General features: G+C 37.3%; 1 protein-coding gene across 10 annotated transcripts in view; it reads right to left on the minus strand.

The window, feature by feature from the left end:
* The window catches only part of ncam1b (neural cell adhesion molecule 1b), an 81,494-nt gene that overhangs the window by 15,191 nt on the left and 40,621 nt on the right, over positions 1-25,682 (minus strand). For 4 of the 10 annotated variants that reach the window (XM_041994603.1, XM_041994612.1, XM_041994611.1 and 1 more), the window contains exons 5-16: positions 21,664-21,801; positions 21,115-21,232; positions 19,005-19,165; positions 16,087-16,229; positions 15,067-15,090; positions 9,504-9,533; positions 5,818-5,968; positions 5,475-5,662; positions 5,039-5,135; positions 2,845-3,015; positions 2,627-2,755; positions 1,380-1,382 (exon numbers count right to left, since the gene is read on the minus strand). In XM_041994603.1, the coding sequence (XP_041850537.1) occupies positions 1,380-1,382; positions 2,627-2,755; positions 2,845-3,015; positions 5,039-5,135; positions 5,475-5,662; positions 5,818-5,968; positions 9,504-9,533; positions 15,067-15,090; positions 16,087-16,229; positions 19,005-19,165; positions 21,115-21,232; positions 21,664-21,801 (1,353 nt within the window). The remainder of the gene's footprint in view (positions 1-1,379; positions 1,383-2,626; positions 2,756-2,844; positions 3,016-5,038; positions 5,136-5,474; positions 5,663-5,817; positions 5,969-9,503; positions 9,534-15,066; positions 15,091-16,086; positions 16,230-19,004; positions 19,166-21,114; positions 21,233-21,663; positions 21,802-25,682) is intronic. The other 6 variants (XM_041994609.1, XM_041994613.1, XM_041994605.1 and 3 more) reach the window with 5 other exon arrangements.

A 25,682-nucleotide genomic window follows, 5' to 3' on the forward strand; every position in this document is an offset into this window, starting at 1 on the left:
TGCTGATTTCAAATAACTTTTAAGTAATAATTTGTTAAGCATAGTTCAATATGACCACTTATTGGACAGGGCAGGCACATTCTAACTGATATTGGAAAATTGGAAAAATGTTTGAAAAAAAGTTTTCAGAGTCAAATGTTCAAATGTCCCATTTAGTTTTGACCAACAAACCAAAAAACAATAAAAATTCAATTTATTATCATGATAACCAAACCATAATAACAGGCTGTCATTTAGTTTTTATCCATTAGGTAATTAAACGATGAATGACTGAAGGCTTAAAGATTTTATGTACTTTCTAAAATTAAACAGGAAAGCCAATTAGTTGATTGATTAGCCTCTAAAACATGGAATTTAAGCTTTGGTGGGGTTACACATGATAAACATGATCAATATGTTGCATGTAGTAACTCAGCATGAATACTAAAAGTCCTTGATTGAAAACCAGAGCTAAGTATGTTGCAGGAAGAAAGCAACTATGATTATCTTGGAATTAGAGGAAGCAGTTTATTACATACTTGATTTATAGTAAGACATCCAACTAAGTAAGCGGTAACATCCTTCAAGTAGCACACCATCAATACTGTGCAAGTGTACAAGACTGTGAAGACAGCTCTGGTTCACTCTCATTTATTCTGCTGAGGCAAATGTCAACATGACTGATTAATCCATTACATGAATGCATAGAAGCACATGAAGTGGTGTTAAATTGTCAAATTTCTCAGTTAAAGTTAGAAATTCTTCAACCAAGAATCTGCAACACTAAGTTACCTTCTGCAAAGTGGAGGGAATCATCAGCACCATGCAAGCCAAATAACAGTCACAGATAACATGAAACGACACATGTGAGTAGTTGGGAAGATGAACACAGCAGACATACAAGAGAAAAATAAATAAATAAATTGAAATGATCCAAACAAAAACACAAAGTGAATTACAAGCAAGCTATATACATAGTGGTAAACTGCACACTAAGTCCTCTTTTTGGATTATGGGTGGTAAAAGTGCAGCAGACATCAGTACAGCATCATCTTTCTGTCTAAAGAGAATTTATCATTTGCAAAGTGACTGATTAATCAATGCTGATGGGTCTAATCCAAATATAAACATTCACAAACTCACCAAGTAGCTAAAGCCAGAGGGAAAATATGCAGCTTTTGAAATGCAGATATTTGCCTTCTTTCATCACATGCCATTAAGCCAATTACGCCACAAGCTACAAATCTGAATGACATTATTCTTCATATTTGGATGTATCATTACTGTAAAATTATGTGGCGAGCGTAAAACCATTTTTATGTGCACAGTATAGAGGAGCATAGTGCAGTGATGATCAGAACAGGACAAACAATTTCACAGTTTCTAGAGGAACTATACACCTTCTGAGATGCTTTAAATTTATTATAAATGCAGCTAATGAGCAGGGCTGACTGAGGTATCCTAAAGAAAAAGACGGCTACAGCACTAAAAACTAATCTTCTATTATTCCCATTCCAGAACAAACCTGTGCCTTCAGTAAAGAAATGAAAAATGTCGTCTAGAGACATGAGACAGGAAAGGCAGTTAGAGTCACTATTTTGCAAATGTGAATGTCAGTAATACAACTCAACTGAAGACTTGAGGAAGACTAAATTATTACAAATTGCTCTAGAAAAACAATGACTGGCTGCCACATTTACGTCAGGAGGAGAAAAGATCAGGCTACACACAAACAATAAGGCTGTTTAAAAACACTGGTTCAAAGCTGGTTTTAAATTGAATGGAAAATATATTAAAATAATAACTGAATAAACAAATATTTAAAAACTGTTTTTTTTTCTTGCCTGTTATTAAAGACATATCAACATGGAACAAGTAAATATATTATAGCTTTACAGCCATTCTTAGCTTTTTCTTATTAAATACTAAGAAGCATTACAACTATAATACACTACCACCAAAACTGAGGAAAACTACACCCAGTCCTGAGGAAAAAGGGATGAATCACTTACTTTTGTAAGTGGGGCCTGAAGGATACAACACACAGATGAGCAAATGGGCACAAAAGATAAGTTAATAATCAAAGAATGAAAACATGACATGATTACCAAACAGACAGTATGAAACCCTTTCTCTCGACAGTAGGAGTCGTCCTCCAATAGCACAAGAGACCAGCCAACAGAGGGCACTACAAACTAAAAAATGGGTTCAAGATTCATTGCAAGACTGATTTGTAGAGAAGCAAGAAATTAGGCTTCATGGTTTTCAGGTAAATTATGACAAAATGAGCCTGAAACAACCCTGTAAGGCAAAAGGCTTTAAATATGCTTTGTAATAAAATTAGCATGCAATTCCATTTGTAAAATAGCAATAGCTTGTTTTAAATAAGTTATTCCTTGTGGTAAATGGGTTTCACTAGTTCTTAGATTTCAAGATTATCCTCCATTGAAAACTAAATGGACAAAATGAAGCAGTTGATGGTGTTCATGTAGAGACAAAGTCAGGATCGGTCTGAAAGGGTACAGTTTCTGTGAAATTGTCCAGTCTTTAATGCTGACACCAACATGTCACAAAAGCTGTACAATGGATAATATGTTGTACATACGTAAATAAAAGCTTTACTGTGAGTTTTAAACTGTGTACTTACGAACAGGCTCGGTCTTGAAGAACTCAGCAGGGCTGCTTTCACCTTCACCCTTGCCATTGATGGCTGATAACTTCACCTCGTAGTCGCTGTCTGGCTTCAGGCCTGTGATTGTCACCTCATCAATGGAGCCTGTTACAATATCAGAGGGACTGCAATTCCTGCTGAAAACCCCTTCATAACTTTGATGTGTATTTAGCAATGTATATGTGGATTTTTACCATCTTGGTCCTCATAGACTTTCTGCACCCAGCTACCTCTGCCCTTCATCCTCCACTCAGCTTTGTATTTCAGAACAGGAACTCCTCCAGTGGATTCGGGCATCTCAAACTGGATCAATGCAGTGGTGGAGAAGGGCCTCGTCCTCCCTATGTATGGAGCTGATGGGACCTCTGTAAACGGAGGATGTGCAGTACATTTACCACAAAAACTGTAAGACTGCAGCGTGGGAGTATCCCATTAAAGTGAAAAACTGAACTCACAGCTCTTAACATCCAAAACTGATTAATAAAATCAGATGATCTGACTTAGAAAAGTTTGTCTCTTGCACTGAGTGCTGAATATCTCTTGCTATAATTTCAGAAAGTAAAAGTATGGGAAAAAAGGCACTACTATATAATCAACTGTTTCAAGTACAAATGAATTTATTAAGCTATATTGATAACTGAACTAAGGCACACAGCTGAATGAGTAACTTGTTGGATGTTTGAAAATCTTTGACAAACGTATGGAAAAACCTTTAAGCAGCAGCAAAAAAACAAAAAACAAAACAACTTTAAAACATGCAAATTACATGAAGGTACCTTTACCCCATGAGTGTAGGCCCACACGCTGTAATTGTGCTTTTTTGGAGAGAGCTGATTAAAACAATACATAAACAGCTCAAAATGCCAGTGCCTGAATCATTTCAATTGTGCCTTTTGGGGAATGGCTCATGCTTAGCTGGTTTCACATAATCTGCATTTGCTCTAGCTCTTACATGTTTTATTTAAGGAGGAAGGATTTCCCTCCACAGCTACAAAAGTCCAGTCAGACCAAAGTACAGGAAGTGCACCCAGTTAAAAACTGGAAGTGTCTTGCTGAAAACGTGATGACATCAAACAACCATAACTGTAATTTGTAAATAAGTAAATCTTTTCACTTAGCGGGGTTTGTTAATAAATAAAAATGATTTTTTTTTATTAGTAGGGTTGAGATCTGAACCCCGACTGTTTCTTCTGAAGAAGTGATCTGTCACGTGGGTCATTCACTAATTCTTATTAGATGCCACTGTGCTTATTTTTGTATATGTATATAGACGATATACTTTTATTGATTCCCATAGGGAAAATTCTGGATGGTATACCAAATGTCTGTGTGTATATTATATACCTTTTTTAATTATACCACAACTGATGTTACAATTATTATGCTGCAACATAGATGGGTCTGGATTATTGTGGTTTATGTTTTGGGCCATTTACACTTATCATTCTATGTACTCAGATAATTTCATTCTCAAAAATTCAGTTTTCATACTTATGTTTGAGTAGAAAAAAAAATATTCAGTGGAATAAAACAGCTACTGCTAAGTATTATGCAACATCTGGCTGAAATAAAAAAGTATAAAACATTTCTATAAAATCTGCCAACTAAAAAACTATGTAAGCTCTGCAAGTAACTGACAATTTGTTCTTCTGTTACAGCCCCTCTTTGTCAAATTCAAAATGAAAACTCTGTTCAAAACCCATTTTCTCCCCATTATAGAGAAAATGACATAATATAAACTATTTAACCAACCTAAATAGCCCATATCAGAGTACTGTTGGCTGCTCTGGATCCACATACTCTGGTGTTAGCACCGTTCTGTACTGCATTACTTTGATCTGGGAAATAAGAAGGCACACTGTAACAAGCGTGGATGCCCATGTTCTGCACTGAGTGAAAAATGGGGCGTTTTCAATTCATTCTCTTCGGATTGTGGCTTAAGACCGCTATTATGTCTCTGCTCTCTGTTCCATTTGCCTTATGGTTAAATGTACAGTCAGAGGTAGCAATAAAGTGCTGCAACTTTAATTACATTTTTCTTTATACTGCAGTTTTACATTTATTTTCACACTGATCTGTGTGAAGTTTAGATTTATAGTAACTCAAGGTTAGAACTGTTCGTCAGTCATGTTTTATCCATTTAAATAAAAATTGCTGTGTCCAATCTCACATAGTAAATGTTTAAACCAGATGAGAAAAAGTAAGTTCCTACTGTCCAGAGTAAGATAAAAAATAAAAAAAATCTGTTACCAAGTCATGTATATAAAGCATTTCAGACATTTTCCTAACAGCTGAACTGACCTGTTTAATTTTTTTTATTACAGATTAAAAACAAGCAATGTTAATACAACATGTAATGAAACTTTGAATCATGGTATCATGACTGACCAGCCTGAATAAGCAGGAACTCCTTGGACTCTGTGCCCATCTCATTTGAGGCAGTGCAGTTATAGCTTCCAAAATCATTTTCAGACTCAGGGTTAATCTGGAGGGAGGGAAAGATGAAGCAGTAAATACATGAGGGCCAGTGTAGCACTTCAGATGAACAAAGTTGAGTGTAAGACATTATGAAGGTGACCTGTGTGCTTGTCTACTAGAGTAACCTATTTTTATATGGTGCTGTAAGCTTTCCTGCTGCTGAATTATTCATGTTTGTTTTTTTCACAATGGAGCAGAAAGAAAACCCCTCACGTCAAGTCTGTGCTCATGAAATCTTGATGACACAGGGGGGGGGGGGGGGTATGTGAGGTGTGTCCGCACGTGGAAGAACGCAGCGTATCTGTAAAGTTATTAGAGTATATTGGTCTTTAACTACAGCGTGTACCTGTAGGTAGCTGGATGAGGGAGTTCTGAAGATCTTAAGGTTGGTGGTGTTTGAGTTGGGAAGCTGCAGTCCATCTCTAAGCCAAGTTATAGACACATCGGTGGGATAAGCTTTGACCTCACAGCTGATATTGACAGGATTCCCCTCCCAGGTATACACTGCCACAGTTCCATGGATCTTAGGAGTATCTAAGAAATAAACATGTATTCAACACAAACCTCCTTCCAAACACATCAGCTCAGCTTAAAACAGAAGACTCTCACAATAGTGTTGTAAATGTGACTTTTATTGTAATATTTTCATCCTTTAGGTCTGATCATTTAACAGAGGATGAAATACTCACAGCGAACCTCCAGATAAGCTGTTTGATCATCCTCTCCGATGGCACTTCGTGCTGTACAGAGGTACTGACCAGCGTCTGTATACTTCACATACTTCAGAGTGAGGGCGGACACACGTGCATCACTCCTCACCACAACATTTCCATCCACGCTCTAAATGACAGCAGAAAATTGCTTGGTTCAGAGAGAAGAAAAACCATTCAGGTCAGTTATTTTCCATAACCTTATTGCACATTTGCATAGTACAATGCTGATAAGTAAAAAAAAAAGTGTGACCTGAAAAAGTAAAATGAAACAGTGCCTTTAGAGTAAAGAGAAGAAATTTACTTAATGAAAGCGGTGAACAGCGCTCTATATAGATGGAAACATAAGGACGCAGATGACAAGGCAGGGGAGCTGATAAATAATTGATGTCAGACAGCATTAGAAACCTTCTAGAGCTTTTCACACAGCAGCATTTCCAACTTGTGAAATATGCTGATGCACAGTGGTGCACAGCAGGACCTTACCTTATATGCCATGCCTGTTTTTTCACTCTTGACTGTCACTTCACATGAGCATGTTATAATTCAATATAATATTTTTTTCATCTACTTTAATTTGGGGTCTTCTGGAAGGGTATTTGCTTGGAATAATCAGAACCTTTATTTAGCACATACTCCCATTGAAATGATAAAAGAGAAAATATCAAATCAAAAAAGCATCTGAAACCAGGCAGACAAGAGGAGAAAGCTTTCTAATGATAGGTGTAAATGAGATTCCTAGCATTTACATACCTACTTTTCTGAAGTCAATATATTTGTAGTTTCCCGACTTTCAGGGTCGCCAGCTATGTGTTGTTCTGGTCATTTGACACTAAATTGCCACAGTGTAAGCTTTCAGAGAGGCCAAAATAAATACTACTAAAAACATTTTAAACAGACTGTTTGTGCTACAAGACTATTTTGCTAGAATTAAAGAGGTAAAGGAAGATTTTAGTGAGGTTGGGGATGAATCATTTAAAATCACAAAGGTAAAAATCAGTTAATTTCAACTTCACTAAGAGTTAAGCACCTCTTACAATTAATTCAATTTAAATTATGGTTTTGGGACAAAGACAGTACCGTTTTATCTATCCACAATGTGCTCTATATCTGAATATCTAATCATCTCTTTTGTTTCCTATATTGCTTTCCAAACTGCAGATAAAACAACAGAAGAGGCTTTTACACATATTGAATTAGGACCCTTTCTGAGCAGCGATGTAAGAGAAACCTGTGTTAGTTTGTATTCTAATTCAATACACAAAGCATGTCTGGGGCATTCATTATGCATAGCGGGTAGCAGGACCAGGGAGACACTTACATAACACACACTACCCTTTTATTCTGACCCCCATGCAGAAAGCATTCTCAGTCTGCCCCTGTGGTTCTGTGCCTGACTGCTGCATCTGTGTAACATGCCACAGTGCGTATAACCAGTTTAAATAAATGAGCAAGCTTAAGCATCATCTTCTCTTCACTTCTGTGCTTCACATTGCTGGAGTGCAGCTAAACATCTGGACAGTTTTAGAATTTATAACCTCTCAAAAAGAAATGTAATTGTACCCTCAAATTTATTGTATATATACACATGTTTTTACCAACAAATTTTCAAAATTACTACACAATGAAACAAAAGGGTCATTATTTGCTTTATTTGTTTCAAACTGGTGTAATATTTTAACTGTCTGTTGCTATAACATAAATGAGCAAAGAAAATAAGCAAGATCTGCACCCCATGGATAAAACCAAACAGCAGGAATCTCCAACAGACTGTCCTGCTGCACAAAATGGAAAGACACACTGAGGAAACCTCTAAGCATAAAATTGACACTACATTAAGGACATGTTAAACTCATGTCTCATCAAATATTTAATGGCCTAGCATACAAATGTACTTTCCTTTGCATGGCTTATTAAATTAACACTAACATTGTCAGCATGTTCCATCATGCTCAAACTCTCCTCTCGTGTGGTTTATAATGGGAAATGCTTTCTGAGAGACACATGATGACCAACTAAAGAGTGCAGGTGAGGATTAAAACCATATCATTATGTCAAAAAATAAAAATGATCTGTACCTTGTCCATTAATGACAACTAGTATGACAAAAAAATCACATGTGCTACAAATATGCTGCCAAAATGTCATGTAATGGAAACATGTTTCAGAGAAGCTTTTATAACCAGGGTGCACTCTTTGGGTTTTTTGGAGTTGGTCCCTTTAAGAAAAATCAGCTGTTCACTAATTTAAACATTGAAAATAATTCATTGGGTTTTCACACAACAGAAAATTTCCAATTCACTACCTCAAAATGCTGGTGTACTCATGTGAAAAATCACAGTTTACTCAAACCATGTAATTACCGTCAGCATGTGAGGCTTAATGAGGCTCTTTCACTCTGTAGTTGATCTGTGGTAACTCTAAACTTTTTGTAGGTGTGTACATTAGCTAATGATTTAATTAAATTGACAGCTGACATAATTAAGTAGTAATTTTTGGAAAAACAGATCTTAAGAAAAATCTCAAAACTATTAAAGAAAGATGAGAGAACATAGAATTCTGCTGATGTGCAGTACTACCTGCAACTTGAAAATAGCCTGACTATTTGAGGAAACAGACGGGACTAAAAATACATGTTTGTTGTCAAATTCAACAAAAGTATAAACAAAAAAGGCAGCCCTAATATCTGATCTTTAACTTAAAATGGAAATGGGACGACTGTGATGTACTTTACAAGAATCTGAATCAGTACTGTCTTCAGGCCTCATTATTCACTCAGCACTATACAGCAGAGTATTTCTCACCAATTTTCACATGTGAAGAACATTCAATAGTGACTAGGTTGGGAAAAAAGCTCTTGTGGGTAGCAGTTTCTTTATACATTTTCTTTCAGGAACAGTCCCCTCTTTTTGCAAATGTCAGAACAATACTGTCCAAGAAATCAGAAACATTATTGAAGCTAAAGTCAGACTTACATTTGGGAGCTATAATTACAATTTGACTGGTGACTGTGTAATATGTGTGGAAGGACAATTATATAATAAATGTCAAGAAAACACATTCTGAAGGTTGACACACTGCTTAGAATAAAACCATAACCATAATAATACTTGTATTGATAATATACTTAAGATAATGTTGAGACCTGACTTCAGCAGATAAAAAAAACAATAAAACAACTGATTCCAAATTGGGGTTTTTGAACAATGTTTACAACTCTTTTCCTCTTATTTTAAGTAAAATTCAATTACTAAAAGAAAACAAAATAATAAGCAAAAAGCCCACAATGGTAAATAATATAATTTTTTGCGGATTTCTATTGACAACTCAATATGGTAGGATTATGAATGCTTTGAGCCACAATAATTGTGCAGAGAAAAACTGATATTCCGACAACCTAGGACTTATGTCTGAGTATGAAAGGTTGCATGCCTGGAGGAAAAACACATTAACCTGAAATGTGTCCAGTTTAAACAGAAGGAATGATACAAAAGAGAGAAATGTCCACTGACCCGTTTCTCTTCTGCATCATTTCCAGACTTTATTCTCTTCCTAACCCTTATTTGATCAAAAGTTTAGATCTGCATCCATCCAGAATTGAATTAGACTTTCCTGACATGAATGATGGATGGGTGTAGGAAAAAAAAGCCATGCATTTAGAATACCTTGTGTTGCTCAGGCCGAGTCCATGATGCCTGTAGAGGACAGAGAGACAACAGACAGAAGGCAAAGCAATTCTTAGAAAGCAATTTTCATCCACTCAGAGCTTGGATGCTGCAAAGTGCATGCAGGTATTAGGTGTTTATTCTTTTCTGTTCATCTAAATGACCTGATCTTAAATTTATTAATTTGCTAAAGCCTTCAGTTACAATTGGAGTTATGCTGCAGATTTCCTTTCATGCAAAGCCTTCTATGTGACACGAAGACAATTTATTTGAAGGGTACGGTATGATGGGACCTCAGCAGTGCTATATCTGCACTGCACAACACAACAAGGAAAGTCTACTGATATGGTGAATTTTCTTACAGATAAGAAGGTTATTGGTTACTTTGAAGAAGCAGGGTAGCAATTATTGACACGCAATCCTTTTTACTCCATGACTGTTGTCTTTATTTGTGATAAAACTTATTTTAGAGCAAGAAGCACCAGTTAGCAGCCTGGTCAATCAAGTCATTAAGCACCACTTCGCACTGTTGTGCTTCTCAATAAGCTACAAAAGATCTATAATAAGTAACCGTCAACACTCTACCAGGATATATTTGTCTACAGAGCTTTTTTTATGTTAATACTTGCACTATAATCTGAAATGAAATGGTTGATCTTTTTATTTTTTTTTAGTTGCTTTAATAATATTCCAAATTTTAAATGGAGTAAAATGTCTAATCTGCAAAATCAATACAATGGCACCTCTTTCTGACAGGAGTTAAGAGAGTTTGCTTCAAACTATTCATTTCTATCACATCTTATTGACACAATGTGGTTCAGTTCTCATGTTGGGATATCTAGTAAGCTATGGCAAATACTAATACAATTTATTATGATTAAAATACCAAAAACATATTTAATGTATTGTTGGAGATCAAAATGAGTTAAACATTTAAACATGTTATATTAGACATTACTAAAGAAGTAAAATTACAGATGTAAAAATGAGAGATTATTAACATCTTCGTGCTGGTCTCATACCATCCAACACAATGAAGATCCAGCTGAATAGAGAATTATTTTACATCATGGCAAATAAAATCTCTGACGACACAGACGTTGAACTGATGTAAACAACATGCTACATCCAGTTAAATCACACGACAGTGAAAAACTCTACAAGGCAGGAAGATTCTCTTTGGACAGCATGCTCTGTGGATTTCATGATACTGACGAGAAAATGTTAAGCATGATGATGGGATGTGATGTCTACAAAGCCAAAGTACTGAAGCGTAACAAGCAAAATGATAAACAGCCATTTCATCAGGTGCAACAGCAAGAAAATGTCAAGTAAATGAAAGAAATCTACTGGAGTAGTTGTGGGGCAAAACAGTGAATCAAACCATCAATATTCACATCTATAAGCACCCCTATGTTATTGTCATTATCTGTATAGATAAGGATTTATAAAGGAAATATGGTGTGTGTGAACTGAACTGGATTTACTCCTTAATCACTGAAAATTAGTCATCCTTTTACTATTGAAACAAGCAAAATGAGAAAAGGAAAAAAAAAGGAGACAGTAAAATACTTGGGAGAGTTTTATGCAGAGCTCATGTACAGTACAGTGCACAGTACAACACACCGTGCAATGTACATCATTGCATACAGCAGCTGGCTGAATACCATCACAGTGCTGTGAAAGAGCAGTATCCCAATTAAAATAAGCAACCAAACAGAGTGGAACATCACCGCCTCGTCCGCCCGCTGCCTCTGCAGTTTAAGTGAGCTGACAAGTATTGCTGTCATATCTGTGACAGGTGTTTGTTTGAGACAAAAGGACAACGAACAACTGCAGATGCGAGCATGCAAAACAAAAGACACCATAACACAATAACTTCTTCAAGCAAAGGCCATAACAATATGGTGACGGCACCCTGGGGACTTATCATTTTTTCCAGACTATTGTTATTCCCTTCCATGGAGATTAATCCTTGCTCTTTGTGCCAACATAAACTGTAATGTCAGCATGAAGAGGCCAATGCAGAGAAAAAGGAGACGCACTACACACATTTATAAACAGAAGCCCGATGGTGTTGTGTTTTCTGGGTGTCTCCAGACTGATTATGCCTGTTGTCATTGTCCTGTGTCATTAAACACTGAGTCTCGAAAGCGCTCTGCTGCACAGAAAACTGGGGAGCATTTCAATGACGACATGCCTTACATCACATCACAACTGACCTAGCAGGCGTGCTGTAAATGAGTAGCCCTTTATGTTTGCAGTGCTCTTTCTGCATTGGCATGCAATGCTTGAAAGCTTGCGTCCCTTTCCCCTGCCTTCACCACTGCTTCTAGACATTAATTAAAAATGTCTTTTAAGCATCTCATTACCAATACAATAATCACAAATTTCCTTTCAAGTCTTTCACATATATTTGAATTATTTACAGAGTCAACAATAAAACAGAATCACGGCCAAACACTTGATGTTGTTGCAAAAACACACAAAATACTTCCAACAATAAACTAGCAACATATAGGGTGAGAATAAGTCCTATTTGACTACATCTTCCCTCTGTATAGAGCAGAATATTTCCTGATAATTACAGCTTGAAAATTCTGCATCAAGGAGAATGTTTAATATGTATTCAAATAAGCAAAATATTCATTATGTAGATAATGTACAAAGCACGGATAAATACTTCATTTACATTTTCAGTTATTAAACGGATACACTTATCTAAAACGACTTGGAGCCATAAAAGAACTGAAAGAACCAAACACCACATGCTTAGCTGATGAAAGTTTTCAAATAAATGCATAAACACTTAACTTTGATAGCTGTATAAACAAAAACAAAACTATTCCCAGATAAGCACCAATTTCAGTTTGAAATGTAGCACTAAGCAGACACACTTCTACAAGCCTACAACCGTTTATTTTTTTTTTTGTACATGCTCCTTTTATCCCATCGCTTTCATGAACAGAGCCGGTTTTCTATTGTATGATGCAGTAATCCTCACACTGTGTTGCTCTTTACTTGTGCTTATGGGACAATGCTTTTGTTTGCCAGCATTTATGTATCGGGTTATTCAGAGTGAATTACTTCCTTTTTATATTAACCTTTAAAATAATCCCAAACCAATGTAGAAGGTAAAGAGAATCAAAAGAAGCCAAAGATTTCTGTATCATCAAGCAAACAATGAATAGCTTAGCTGTCACAGAATGCATCGGCTTTAACATAAACAGTCTCGGTTTCCTCGGGGTATTCATGTGATGCAGCATGTCAAGAAAAGCAGGAAAAACAAAGACTGCTGCTAAATAGCACAGTAAATAATTTATTCTTTAAAAAAATATGCTTTGCAAATATTTTATAAGGAAGTGCAATCAACGCGTTTGTTAGACATCAAAGTGACACAAAGTGTTTTGGTGGGCATTACACTGTAAACAGAAATCTTCTTTGTGTATTCCACGGGGCACCTTTAATAACCTACACAGTTGTGTTTTTCAGGGTTCATCAAGGCCGTTTTCTGATTGAAGCAAACACGAATACATGCCTTCTGATAATTAGTTTCTGAAGACCCACCCACCCAAAGTTCGTTTTCTTTCACACTTTAAAGAGCATCGAGCCATGAAAGAAGTAAAAAAAAAAGTAGATGACTCAATTAACAGTTTTGGTGCAAGTATAACTTTGTCTGTCTGTACACTGACGCAGTCATACAAAATAAGTGTTAACTGAACTGCTCTTTCATGTTTACATGTTTCTGCATGAAGTATCTCTGTACATTGTAATAATTTTGATGAACTATTCAACAATAAAAATGGAACGATCTACCCAAGCCAAGGAGGTGGACACACTCGGATCAACTTAATTTTTCTGTCTATGAATCATTATCACACATCTGAAAACACAGTACGTATCTGTGCTGGTTTTCTGACCATTATGAAAACGTCACTTCAATATGTTAATGAAAACATGTTTCCTGTCAATTCACCATGTTCACCCCCCAAATGAATGTCACACTCATCTCAGATGAAATCCAGCTGTTGTGATGATTACAGATAGCATGAAGGATGGACAAACATCAGACAAACAGAATGAGATGACCAAACAATTAGCAGCCACTTCCTTGTGCATTCATTGAAGGTCACAGAAACTATTTCTATAGCAGGTAATCAAAACTGCAGAGGAAAATCAAAGCGATCTTCAGTAAGGCTGCTAATCATTTCTTTGAAGACAGCTGTGAAGAGATACCACAGATCCCTGAGGATACTGTACACTATAGCACAAAACACACTGCCACCGCTGCACAGCTTGGTGTCACGTGACAAGGGTCATGTGACATGGTGCAGCTAAATAAATGCATAATGCAAAACTGATGGCTGATGCATAGTGTAAAGTCTATGTTTCTGTTTTTTGTCAATAACAAGAACCTTGTTTGAGTTTGAGCATCCCTACATCTGTCGAGTCAATTATCACATCAGGAATATGGGTTCCCAGACAATGTCTTTTATGACTTGAAGGTGGGATGTGGAGTGTTATTCACTCTATTCCATTATGACAGCTTCAACCCCCCCCCCCCCCAAAAAAAAAAAAAAAAAAAAAAAAAAAAAAACAATCTGGCCCTGGCAGCAGAACAACTTGAGGATACACCAGATGGGAGATGTGTTCTACACACATGATTCTCATGGGAGCTTGACACTGGATAATAGGATTGAAGTGTAGATGGTTACTCAGTGGTGCGTCCATGTGCGCCAGGTTGCTTAGCCACCGTGGGTGTGTGGACTTGCAAAGAAAAAAAAAAAAACAGTCTTGTCGTGACGTGCGTCATGCTGTATGGTGGTAGCGTGTTTTGCACTTAAGAGTGAGGCTCCAATCAAAGTCTATTTTTTAAATATCAAACAGACTTGGACAGGTGGCTGTGAAATGTCCCATTTGCATTGAAAACATCAGCTGCAGTCTACTTGAATTAATATCAGTTTCCGTGGATTTCAGTAGTGTTCACAAAGGGGGAAAAAATTGCATTAAAGCGCATCTCCACCTCTGGTCACCTCTTAGCAGAATGTTTTAAGCAACATTTAATTTGTTTTTTTTGAAAGGAAAAGGTTAGATATTCAAAAGATAGATTTTAAGTGGAGCACTTGTACCCTCGATTTTTATACCAACATAAATGTTAGACAATCTACAAAGATATGAAGATGACACAGATTGAGCTGGGCTCGAGTCCAGGCAACCTCATGCTGTGATGGAGCGCTCGAAATGATCAGGCAAACAGCGACACAGAAATGGTGCTTCCCTTTTATTATGTTATTAACCAAATTTTCATCTGATCTTGTGAGATAAGCTGTACGCAGTATCTATCACATGATCAGTGAAGTTTTCAGGCCACATTTGGAGATCATGCAGCAGTCAAATCAATTTCATGAACCCTGATGAGATCAATCCCCGGGGTTTTTAAGGAGCAGCTGGGAAATTTTCAACAAAGAAGGATGATTTGATTTCAGTGGGAGCTTTTTGTCATAACTAAAGGCATACTTTACACATGATTCCATTGCATTTCTGTGCCACGCAGATTTCATACCTGATAGATCCTGTTTAGATGTGCCTGTAGGGAGAAAATGTAGCGCATGTAATGGACTGGCTCTAGAATTTTTCTATGAACTGAAGAATTTCTCTTGAGCACTATCCTTTTCATTGCTACTGTTCCAAGACTATGAAGTACCAGAGCAACAGATGTTTAAGAATACTGATCAAGTGTTCGTTGTTTTTGATGGTTTGCACATAGAATAATGTAGAAGATATTACATAGGGGAACATACAGGAGATTCAGGATGTAATGGAAGGTAAAACATTGGGTCTCAATGACAAAAGAAATTTGAAAGATGGCAGGAAAATACTCTCTGAATTATAACACTTAAATATAAAACAACTTTTCAATCACTGGCATGAACAGAGTAATGACAATAGTGATTGAAATGCTGAACAAACACTTGATGATTCAAGTGCTTTCTCAAGCAAATACACAATAAGAGAAAACAATTTAATTGCCTTAATTTATATATTAATTTTGGAACCTTGAATTGAGTTTCTGGAGGTGGTTTTCTTTACATCAGGGAAAGTCAGGACACATCTGAGTGTACTCTATTTTACGGAATGAGTTTGACTGAGAAAATTACATCCACTGGGCCATCTCAAAGTCACTGCTAATTTAGGGTAAATAATCAGCAGTATATAAACCTTATTAGAAGCACTTTGCAATGAAAGTGCATAAATCCCACACCTGCACTGAATCAATAAGCCTCTTGAAATAGGTTAAAGGTATTCAATTCTTCTCCTTGAGACACCTGTGTCCTGCAGGTTTGTGCTCCTCCCTGGTGATTACTGCTCAACGTGGCCTAATTCCACATACCAATGCATCACAGAAAACGCATAATAAAAGAAGCAAATATACAAGGAATGACATTTTTTCATTTTTTGTCTGGTTCTTTTCTAGGAGGTGAAAACACATGCAGGGCATCGATCCTCAAGGATCAGAATTTAGAGCCTTAGATGCTAAGCTTTTTAGTCATCATAATTATCCATACTGTCTTTCTGATTTTACCTGTTCTCCCTCGGTGAAGACACGCTCACCATAGCTCCAGCTGATGGTTGGAGTTGGATCACCTGATGCCTCACAGGTCAGAGTTACCTGATCCTCCATCTCTGACGTGGTCTGGTTTACAATGTATGTGATCTTGGGTTTAACTGTAAAGCACAGATTCTGAATTAACACAGCTGCTCTGGCACTACATGATACCCAGGTGGTTTGGCAGCAGAAGCACAAAGAGTAATTTCATGGATTTGGGATGAGTTCAAAGGGAGGATGAGGATCAGTTGTTGACAGGTGAGAGTCATTTTTATGGCAGCAAAAAACCTCTGTTTAAGCTTTTCCAGTGCATGCTATGGTTAAAGTTTGACAGCTTAGTATGGCTCCACATTTAATAAATGTAATCATTTATTTAGCCTATCTCAAAGGAGACGAGGGCTCCATTTTTTGTTTATATTTTAGAAACTATCAGGATATAATACATGGGAACTACCCTAAAAGCACAACAGGAAGCCGCAACGGTGACACAAGAAGAGCGAAGCAAATTGAAGTTCAGAGGAATGCTGAATATTTCTCGGCATTCTTTTTCACTCCACTTAATGAAGGATGAATGCTTAGATTAAACAAAGAATCTAATAAATGAGAGCCTACTTGCCACGGTGAACATGTAATATTTTGCTAAAGAAAACTGCAATGGAATCTCCTGGGTGGCAAGGCCCCGGTAGTGGATGAGGTCCGCCCGGAGTTCCTTAAGGCTCTGGATGCTGTAGGGCTGTCTTGGTTGACACGCCTCTGCAGCATCACGCGGACATCGGGGACAGTCCCCCTGGACTGGCAGACTGGGGTGGTGGTCCCCCTCTTCAAAAAGGGGGACCGGAGGGTGTGCTCCAACTACAGGGGGATCACACTCCTCAGCCCCCCCGGTAAGGTCTATTCAGGGGTGCTGGAGAGGAGGGTCTGTCGGATAGTCGAACCTCGGATTGAGGAGGAGCAGTGTGGTTTTCATCCCGGTCGTGGAACAGGGGACCAGCTGTACACCCTCTTTGGGGTCTTTGGTCCGCATTGCTGGCAGTAAATCAGAATCGTTTCCAGTGCGGGTTGGACTCCGCCAAGGCTGCCCTCTGTCACCAATTCTGTTCATAACCTTTATGGACAGAATTTCTAGCCGCAGCCGAGGTGTGGAGGGGATCCGGTTTGGTGGCCTCAGGATTGGGTCTCTGCTCTTTGCGGATGACGTGGTTCTGTTGGCTTCATCCGGCCGTGATCTTCAGCTCTCACTGGAGCGATTTGCAGCCGAGTGTGAAGCGGCTGGGATGAGAATCAGCACCTCCAAGTCCGAGACCATGGTCCTCAGCCGGAAAAGGGTGGAGTGCTCTCTCCGGGTCTGCGATGGGGTCCTGCCCCAAGTGGAGGAGTTTACATATCTCGGGGTCTTGTTCACGAGTGAGGAAAGGATGGAGCGGGAGATCGACAGGCGGATCGGTGCGGCGTCCACAGTGATGCGGACTCTGCATCGGTCTGTCGTGGTGAAGAGGGAGCTGAGCCAAAAGGCAAGGCTCTCGATTTACCGGTCGATCTACGTTCCTACCCTCACCTATGGTCATGAGCTGTGGGTAATGACCGAAAGAACGAGATCTTGAATACAAGCGGCCGAAAATGAGTTTCCTCCGCAGGGTGGCCGGGCTCTCCCTTAGAGATAGGGTGAGAAGCTCGGTGATCCGGGAGGGGCTCAGAGTAGAGCCGCTTCTCCTCCACATCGAGAGGAGCCAGATGAGGTGGCTCGGGCATCTGGTTAGGATGCCTCCTGGACGCCTCCCTGGTGAGGTGTTCCGGGCACTGGAAAGAGGCCCCGGGGCAGACCCAGGACACGCTGGACGGACTACATCTCTCAGCTGGCCTGGGAATGAGCTGGTGAATGTGGCTGGGGAGAGGGGAAGTCTGGGTTTCCCTGCTTAGGCAGCTGCCCCCGCGACCCGACTCCGGATAGGAGAAAGAAAATGGATGGATGGATGGAAAACTAGTACAATCCTGAAAACCACAACTTTGCAACAGTCATTGAGATATATTCTGCATTCATTCAAGCTATGTTTGCCAATTTTAATGTAGTTCTGTCAAAAGGCTCGGAGAGAGAAAACCTACTCTTGAAATCAGATTCTTACTTTCAAAAACTCTTCTTTGACAGTTTCTGATTGTGTATTGTTACCACAGTACTCTAAGGTCTTGCAAAGTGCCAGGAAGATTAAATACATAATGCTCCACTGCTATACACAAATAAAATTGAAATTTAATTTTGCTGCCAGCTCAATTTCAGATACAGTTGTCAAGGATCAAATGCAGAATGAATTAAGCTGGAGGGCTTTCTTAACCAATAACATCTTCTTAACAAATAATAAATAAATTCTTACATCTTTCTTTGAGAATTACCTTTGTTGTGTTTTAAGTCTTGCTATATGAAATTTTATAAAAACCTAATTTTCCTAATTAATCTGAGATTAGAAAAACTAAGAATGCACATCCACATCTTTAGTTTTTCTATTTAAAAGTAGACGTTTAAAAAGAGACATAATGACATCTTTTTCATATTTTTATATTATGTAAGGAAACCAAATCTTTGTGGAAATTAGAAAAATCTTTGAAATAATGAACAGACTGGGCAATAACAAGTAAAAGAAAGAAAGAAGGAAAGAAAGAAAACTCAAGAGTTCAGCTTAGCTCATCCCACTTCTCCAATTCTTTAAATCCTTAAGCTCCATTCCACATAAAGCAATCACAACCCACACCACAACAACACCTTATTCTTGTCTGCCTTTGAAAACAAACAGAACCGTACTATTGTTCGTCCCCCACATACATGCTCATATACCTCTTTCCCACTCACTTGGAACATTTTTATAGCCATTAGTAGTGTTCTGTATACAAAACAAATCTCTTACCAAACACTCTCAGACTGAGTTCCTGGTCAGTCTCCCCAGCCTTGTTCTTGGCAGTGCAGGTGTACTCTCCTTCATCCAGTTTGATAACATCCATTATTGTCATTTCTGAGCCATCTTCATTAAAACTGTACTTCTCTCCCCCCTCGAGGTCGATCCCATTCCTGACGATAACGTACAACACAAGTGTTCAACATGACATTGGTTGATCCAGGCAATTTTAAAACACCACTTTTCCCATTTTTCTTTCAAAATCACGACACTTGAGACTCTAGAAAATGTGCAGTAGTTTCTTGATGCCTTAGACACAAAGTAACAAAGGTCAAAAGGTGAAGTAGAAATGTACTGATGACAAGAGAGGGTGTGAAAAGCGGAAAATCTCAGAGCAAAAAAAGTTTGGTCTTAACCAGTAGGATTTCTCCTGCGTGCCTGTGAACATTTGAAGTTTTCAATCCGTTTTAATCAAAAGTCATTTATTTTCATTTTGTCATGGTGGAGTGCAACTTGTCTGTCATCTCGGCTAGCTTTGTAAAGGAGGAAAATGTTTTCTGCCCTCTGATCTGTCTGTGATAACTTGTTTTGTGTTAGGAGTTTCAACAAGCAGCTGGTGCTGTCCAGATGTACCATTATAAAAGTGAAACTACAGGCAGCAAAATTATGAAAACCAAGGCCAGCGGTGGCTGTCTGAACTTTATGACCCTGGATAGAACTTGTGTGCAGCGTTAACTGTGGTCTTGGAAACTAGATGAATAGGAACAGTTGGACAAAGCAGGAGGCTATCAATGGCTGTATTCAGATACACAGATAATGCAGCTATTGTTGACATGCTGCTCTTCAGGTTTCACCGTTTACCTTTGATACCCTGTGATTAAGTGTCTTATTGCAATGAATAAATCAGCCAGTAGAATAACTCTAATAAACAAGAGTATCTTGTGTACAGCCATTTGACCTGCAGTTTGACTGATGAATACTGGTGCACATAACTAATACAATGTGAGTGTGTTGTTTGATGAACATTTCTCTGATACTGTTTACATTTATTTATTGCAATAAATACCTATATACAGCAGCTGATAAACAAACCATGCTCCCCTTTATTTTCTCAAGCTGTGGAAGGGCTATTCAGACTTTAGAGCGTGAGCACAATGTTAATCTCTGACAACCACTGGAACAAATATGCTATAGCCTTCATGTTTTTAATTGTCAACCTTGGAGTTGGTTTCTGTTCAAACTTTATTTCACATGTTTAAGTAATACAGTTTAATTTATTTACACTTCTACACTATTACAGAAATAAATACACAGTTTACTATTAAAGCCACAGATTACAACTGATTATAAAAAAAAAAAGGTTGCAGGGGTTGAGATTACTAATCTTAAGTAAACTGAAATCTTTTCTTGCAGTCCAACTGGATGATGGAAAGCAACCCACATCACAGAAATGTAATGGACATGACTGAATATCATGCTTTAATAATTATCTCGTATGAAAGAGGCAATGCTACTGTGAAACATGCCACTTGATAACTAACATTAAGATATAGAAGAAAAACCATTGCTTGTTTTTATTATATTAACTGATATTTTGTTGGTGCATGAACAACCCACACAGCTCATTATTTCTGATTAGCCCTGCCTCATTAGTCTGTTGCTGCCAGCTTTTACCTCTACTGATGCTGTGTCAACAACTACTTGGAGCTCTTTACAATAATTGGCAAGTTGAACTAAAGTTCCAAGCCACAGTACAGTAACGACATGGCTCTTTGAATCGAAACATTCCTCTGTCTTAGATCTTTAAGTTCACTTCAGAAGTAAATATTTAACATTTTTGACTGATTATCCCCCCCATATAATGGTAAAGGAGCCACTGGTTTTTGTTAAAAGCTTATGAGTGCTTGTCCCTTGTTCAAATTAAAAAGTTAGCTAAAACTAATTTTACTGAGATTTTTCCTTTTTAACAGATAACAAATTATTATACTAAGGTCTTTTTATAAATGATAATGTTGAATTCAACATAGTGTTGTAGGGGAAAAAAAAACCAAAAAAAAAACTATTGTAAGAAAAGTTCTAGGTCATATTTCCCAGCCCTGCTCCATTTGTTAGTGGGATTTACCTTGTCCAGGTCACCATAGGTTCTGGATAGCCATCAACAGCACATGTCAGCATGGCAGGCTGGTCAACATCTGCAGTGGAATTTACTTCTGACTGCCATATTCTGATGGTCGGGAGCACTGAAATATACAAAGGTATATAATAAACATACATACACATTATATATATATATATATATATATATATATATATATATATATCAGTAAAAAATGAAAAACATATACTTATAGACCTACAGCCAACAGAAACAGTCCAAACTCTAGACATGCCTACCAACAAAGAATAGTGTAAACAAGGACAATTTTAGAGTTGAAATTCGAAGTTAAAACTCATTGACTAGGCTCAGAAATTGCAGGAAACAGACTTCATTAGCATGGAATATCTTTGATACACGGTTGCTCTGGGAAACCATTACCACAATGATGCTGAGCCTGCTCACCTCTAAGGATACAGCTCATTTAAGCATTGTGGGACACCTGCCACAAACAAAAACATGCACTCAGGAACAAAGAGGAAGGGGAAACAGTGTGAGGAGGAGAGGGTTGCTAACCATTCACAACGACCTTGATGACACGCAGATCAATCTCGCCGCGGGCCATGAGGCGACCCTCACAAGTATACAAGCCCTCGTCTGTCTTCTTTATACCACGGATTTGAAGGTGATTGTTGCTTAGTACCTTAAAACGAACTGAAAGAAAGCAGAGGATAAATGAGTCAGGTGTGTTTATTTGACAAGATAACAACATGGTAAACACAGCTGCCATTGTGCTAACAAGCAGACATAACACAATAATTACCTCAAGTAATTCATCAATAAATGATCCAGTTTAAGTTTGATTAATTTGTAAATATAAATTTTCTTATAATACACGTCATTTATTTAAATATCAGTGTTATCCAAGTTTATTTTGAAATATTGATATTATTAAGATGGATGTAAAAATGCTTACATTTTACTTAGTAAAAGAAAGGGGACTGCAGTGATGTTTTATGAACTCAAAAGTATATGATAAAATAATAGTAACTGATATGTTTTCTGGAAAAATTTCAAAGTTTTTGAGCAATACTAATACATTTTTATTGTCAAATACTACGGTGATAAGTGGCTCAGATAAAATTTTTGCTGTGGCAAAATCATTTTATTTTCATTCTGTAATACAGACAATGATGATGAGGTTGTCACCCCACAAGAGGTTCATGATGCAGTCTTTGAACTGAGAGATAATAAGTCATTAAAGATAAAGCTAGTAAAATAAAGCCTACAGCTGTTGCCAGCACTTAATCTCAAGTGCTGGAGAGAATTCCTGTGATTAGGCTCAAATAGTATATTTTTACTGCTGATAAGAATGATGCCTTTAATAATAAATGTCTTACAGGAAATATTTATTTCTCTTTTTATCTTCATTGATACCTCTTAGACTTTTCAAGGTATAAATAAAAAGAATTCATAGAATTAATTGTGTCATTCTTATTTATACATTTATTTGTTTGGGGTTAAATGCAGCTGAGAAAAAAACAGGTCTCTTTTTTTTTTTTTAAAACCAGTAATGGTGTTGAATAGGTAAGTTTATTTGTACAGGAATTTTATGTCCAAGACAATTCAAAGTGCTTTAGATAAAACATTAACAGCATTACAGGTAGTCCAAAGAAAGCATTAAAAATAGTAAAAGGCAGCAACAAATAGCATAAATTAAAATCATAATAAAATCAGAAATTATATTAAAATGAATCAAAGCAAGATAAGTTAAAAGTTATCATACAGATTTCATGTATAGGCGCATGATGAAAGAAATGTTTTTAACCTGGATTTAAAAATGTCTTCATTTGGTGAAAATTTAATCTCCACTGGCAGTTTGTTCCACTTGTTTGCAGCATAACAGCTAAATGCTGCTTCTCCATGTTTAGTCTGGACTCTGCTAGGTTTATATTCTCTGAACATATCACAGATTTTGATTTTTGCGTTTTTGTAAGCTGTAAGCCATAATCATCAAAATTAAAACAAATAAATGTTTGAAATATCTCACTTTGAACATAAAGACTCTATATTAGTTTACCATTTAAGATGAATTACTGATACAAATTGGGTTTTACACGATATTGTAATGTTTTGAGTTTTACCTGTATATGAAAATACATTAACAATGTAAACAAATGCATTATTTTAAAGCTCTATTTGTTTTTGCAGAGATTGTCTTCATACAGTCTTGAACAGTTTTCTCACTCTTTGCTTACTGTGGTGCAAAAATTACAAAACTAAAAACTCCAAACACTAGTAAGTGTCCTTTTCTTCAAAATACTAGAGATGACATCAATTAAACAATAGCACAAACTAGTTAAGATTATCGACTTAAAAAATAAATTATTTAAAAACATTTAAAAAAATGCTCTTCCTGCAGCTCAGTGAGCGCTTCTGGATGAAACAGGGCTCCGTGGTTAGAGCTCAGCTCAAGAATCTTTGGCTATAATTATTCATTATCATTATTCATAAGTATTATTCATAAGTATGCATTGTCATAGCTACATCTCTGGCATTTATAACAAATCAACCCCCCCCTCCAAAAAAAATCGCTATAAAATTGAGCAAGTTATGGTTATCTATAAATTTCATGCACAGATGAAACAATGCTATGAGTGAGAGAGGTGACTGTGGCAAAATGGCCGCCAGTGCGGACGTTTGACTCCATTGGCCAGCAGTGTAGGTGAGACATCTAGCCTTTATAGTAGATATCTATGTTAGCAACACTGTAAACTATGGGTCCTACTGGGAGATGCTGTAGGATCAGGGGCTGGCCGCTGTAGTGCCTGTTGAAAATGGGTAAGGAGCGGCTGTTTTTCTTTTTTTTTTTTTCCGTTAACCAGCAGACGCCAAAGTGGCATTTAAGTATTGATACCCGTGCTAATTAATATCTAACTAGATACTAAATTTTAGAATTGATTAGTATCTGAGATTTTTTTTTGACAACACTACTAGACACAACTGAAAAATCTGGTCCTTACAAACACTGGGCCATGCAACCAGACTATGATCCCTGACACACCAGCAGATCTATGAAAGAGAAAAGAATCAAGGTGCTGAGATGGCCCAGCAAAATCTAGACTGACCTCAACTGAGCAAATAAATGTTATATTTTTATAAATAAAAAGAATGAACATTTTATGATTTTTTCCTGTCCCTACCCTTAAGGTGTGTGAAAGAGATTAATTTATCTAGGCCATTACATAACCAAGGATATAAAATTATGTTTATTCAGCATAAAATGTATGCAAAAACCAACGTGTATTCTTAAATTTAGCATTTTTACAGTGACTGTACTGACATCTCTTTTTGTATCCCTTCGTACACTGCCCACCTACGGTGTTGTTACAAAAAAGGCAGCTTACAAAGGCTCATGGAGGCTTACAGTGATAGTCTGCTGCTGAAAGACCATAGAGGTTGCAGCACAAGCCTGACATTTGCTATCCTAAATTACAAAACTGCATTTGTAAATATATGTGCAGGTTATTTGCCTGTGCAGACAGTTATCTTAACCAATCCTGTGTTCAGCTGATTAAGTTGAAGTCTGAAATGTCAATCCACCGCAGGTTTTATTCTCTTTACTTATATTCAAGGCAAGGCAAGTTTATTTGTATAGCACATTTCATGTACAAGATAATTCAAAGTGCTTCACATAAACTATTAAAAGCCTTACAGTGGGGTGCAAAGGAAGCATTATAAAGTATGTTGAAAACAAACGTTACAAAGAGATAAAAGAAAATAAAGACAGAAAAGTTAGAATACAATAAGATAAGATGCAAGAAATAAAAGTGCGAGGAAAAAGTAATTGTGTTGAAGAAAGGTTGCAAATAAAAAAGTTTATAATCTGGATTTAATACTGCAGAAAGTTTAAGCAGATCTGACTTTATCTGGGAGTTTGCTCGACATGTGAGGAGCATAAAAACTGAATGCTGCCTCTCCATGTTTAGTTCTGACTCTGGGAACAGAAAGTAGACTTGACCTTGATGACCTGATGGAATCTGAGTGGTTCATGATGAACCAGAAGATCCTGAATTTATTTTGACCTGAAACAATTTAGTGCTTTGTAAACTAAAAGCAGGATTTTGAGGTCAATCTTTTGACAGGCCAGTGTAAAGATGTGAGGACTGGAGTTTTATGATCCACTTTCCTGGTCTTAGAGAGGCCTTGAGCAGCAGTGTTCTGGACTAGCTACAGCTCTCTGATGGACACTTGTGAGGACAGCATTATAGTAGTCTAGTCCACAGATAAATGCATGGACAAGTTTTTCTAAATCCTGCCGAGACATCAGTCTTTTAAGCCTCCATAAGTGATAATAGGCTGACTTTACATCTGTCTTAATATAACTGCTACAATTCAGGTCTGAGTCCATGACTTCCAGATTTCTGACTTTGTTGGTGGTTTTTAAGTAGCTGTATGAAGCTGAGTGCTAGCTTTTAATTTTTTTCCCTTGGCTCCAAAAACTATTTTTTCAGTTTTGTCCCCATTTAACTGAAGAAAGTTCGGGTACATGCAAACTTTAATATGATCAATGCATTTGATCAGAATCAAAAATA

The sequence above is a fragment of the Melanotaenia boesemani genome, chromosome 9, assembly GCF_017639745.1.
Source record: "Melanotaenia boesemani isolate fMelBoe1 chromosome 9, fMelBoe1.pri, whole genome shotgun sequence".
In the NCBI taxonomy this organism is placed as follows: Eukaryota; Metazoa; Chordata; class Actinopteri; order Atheriniformes; family Melanotaeniidae; genus Melanotaenia; species Melanotaenia boesemani.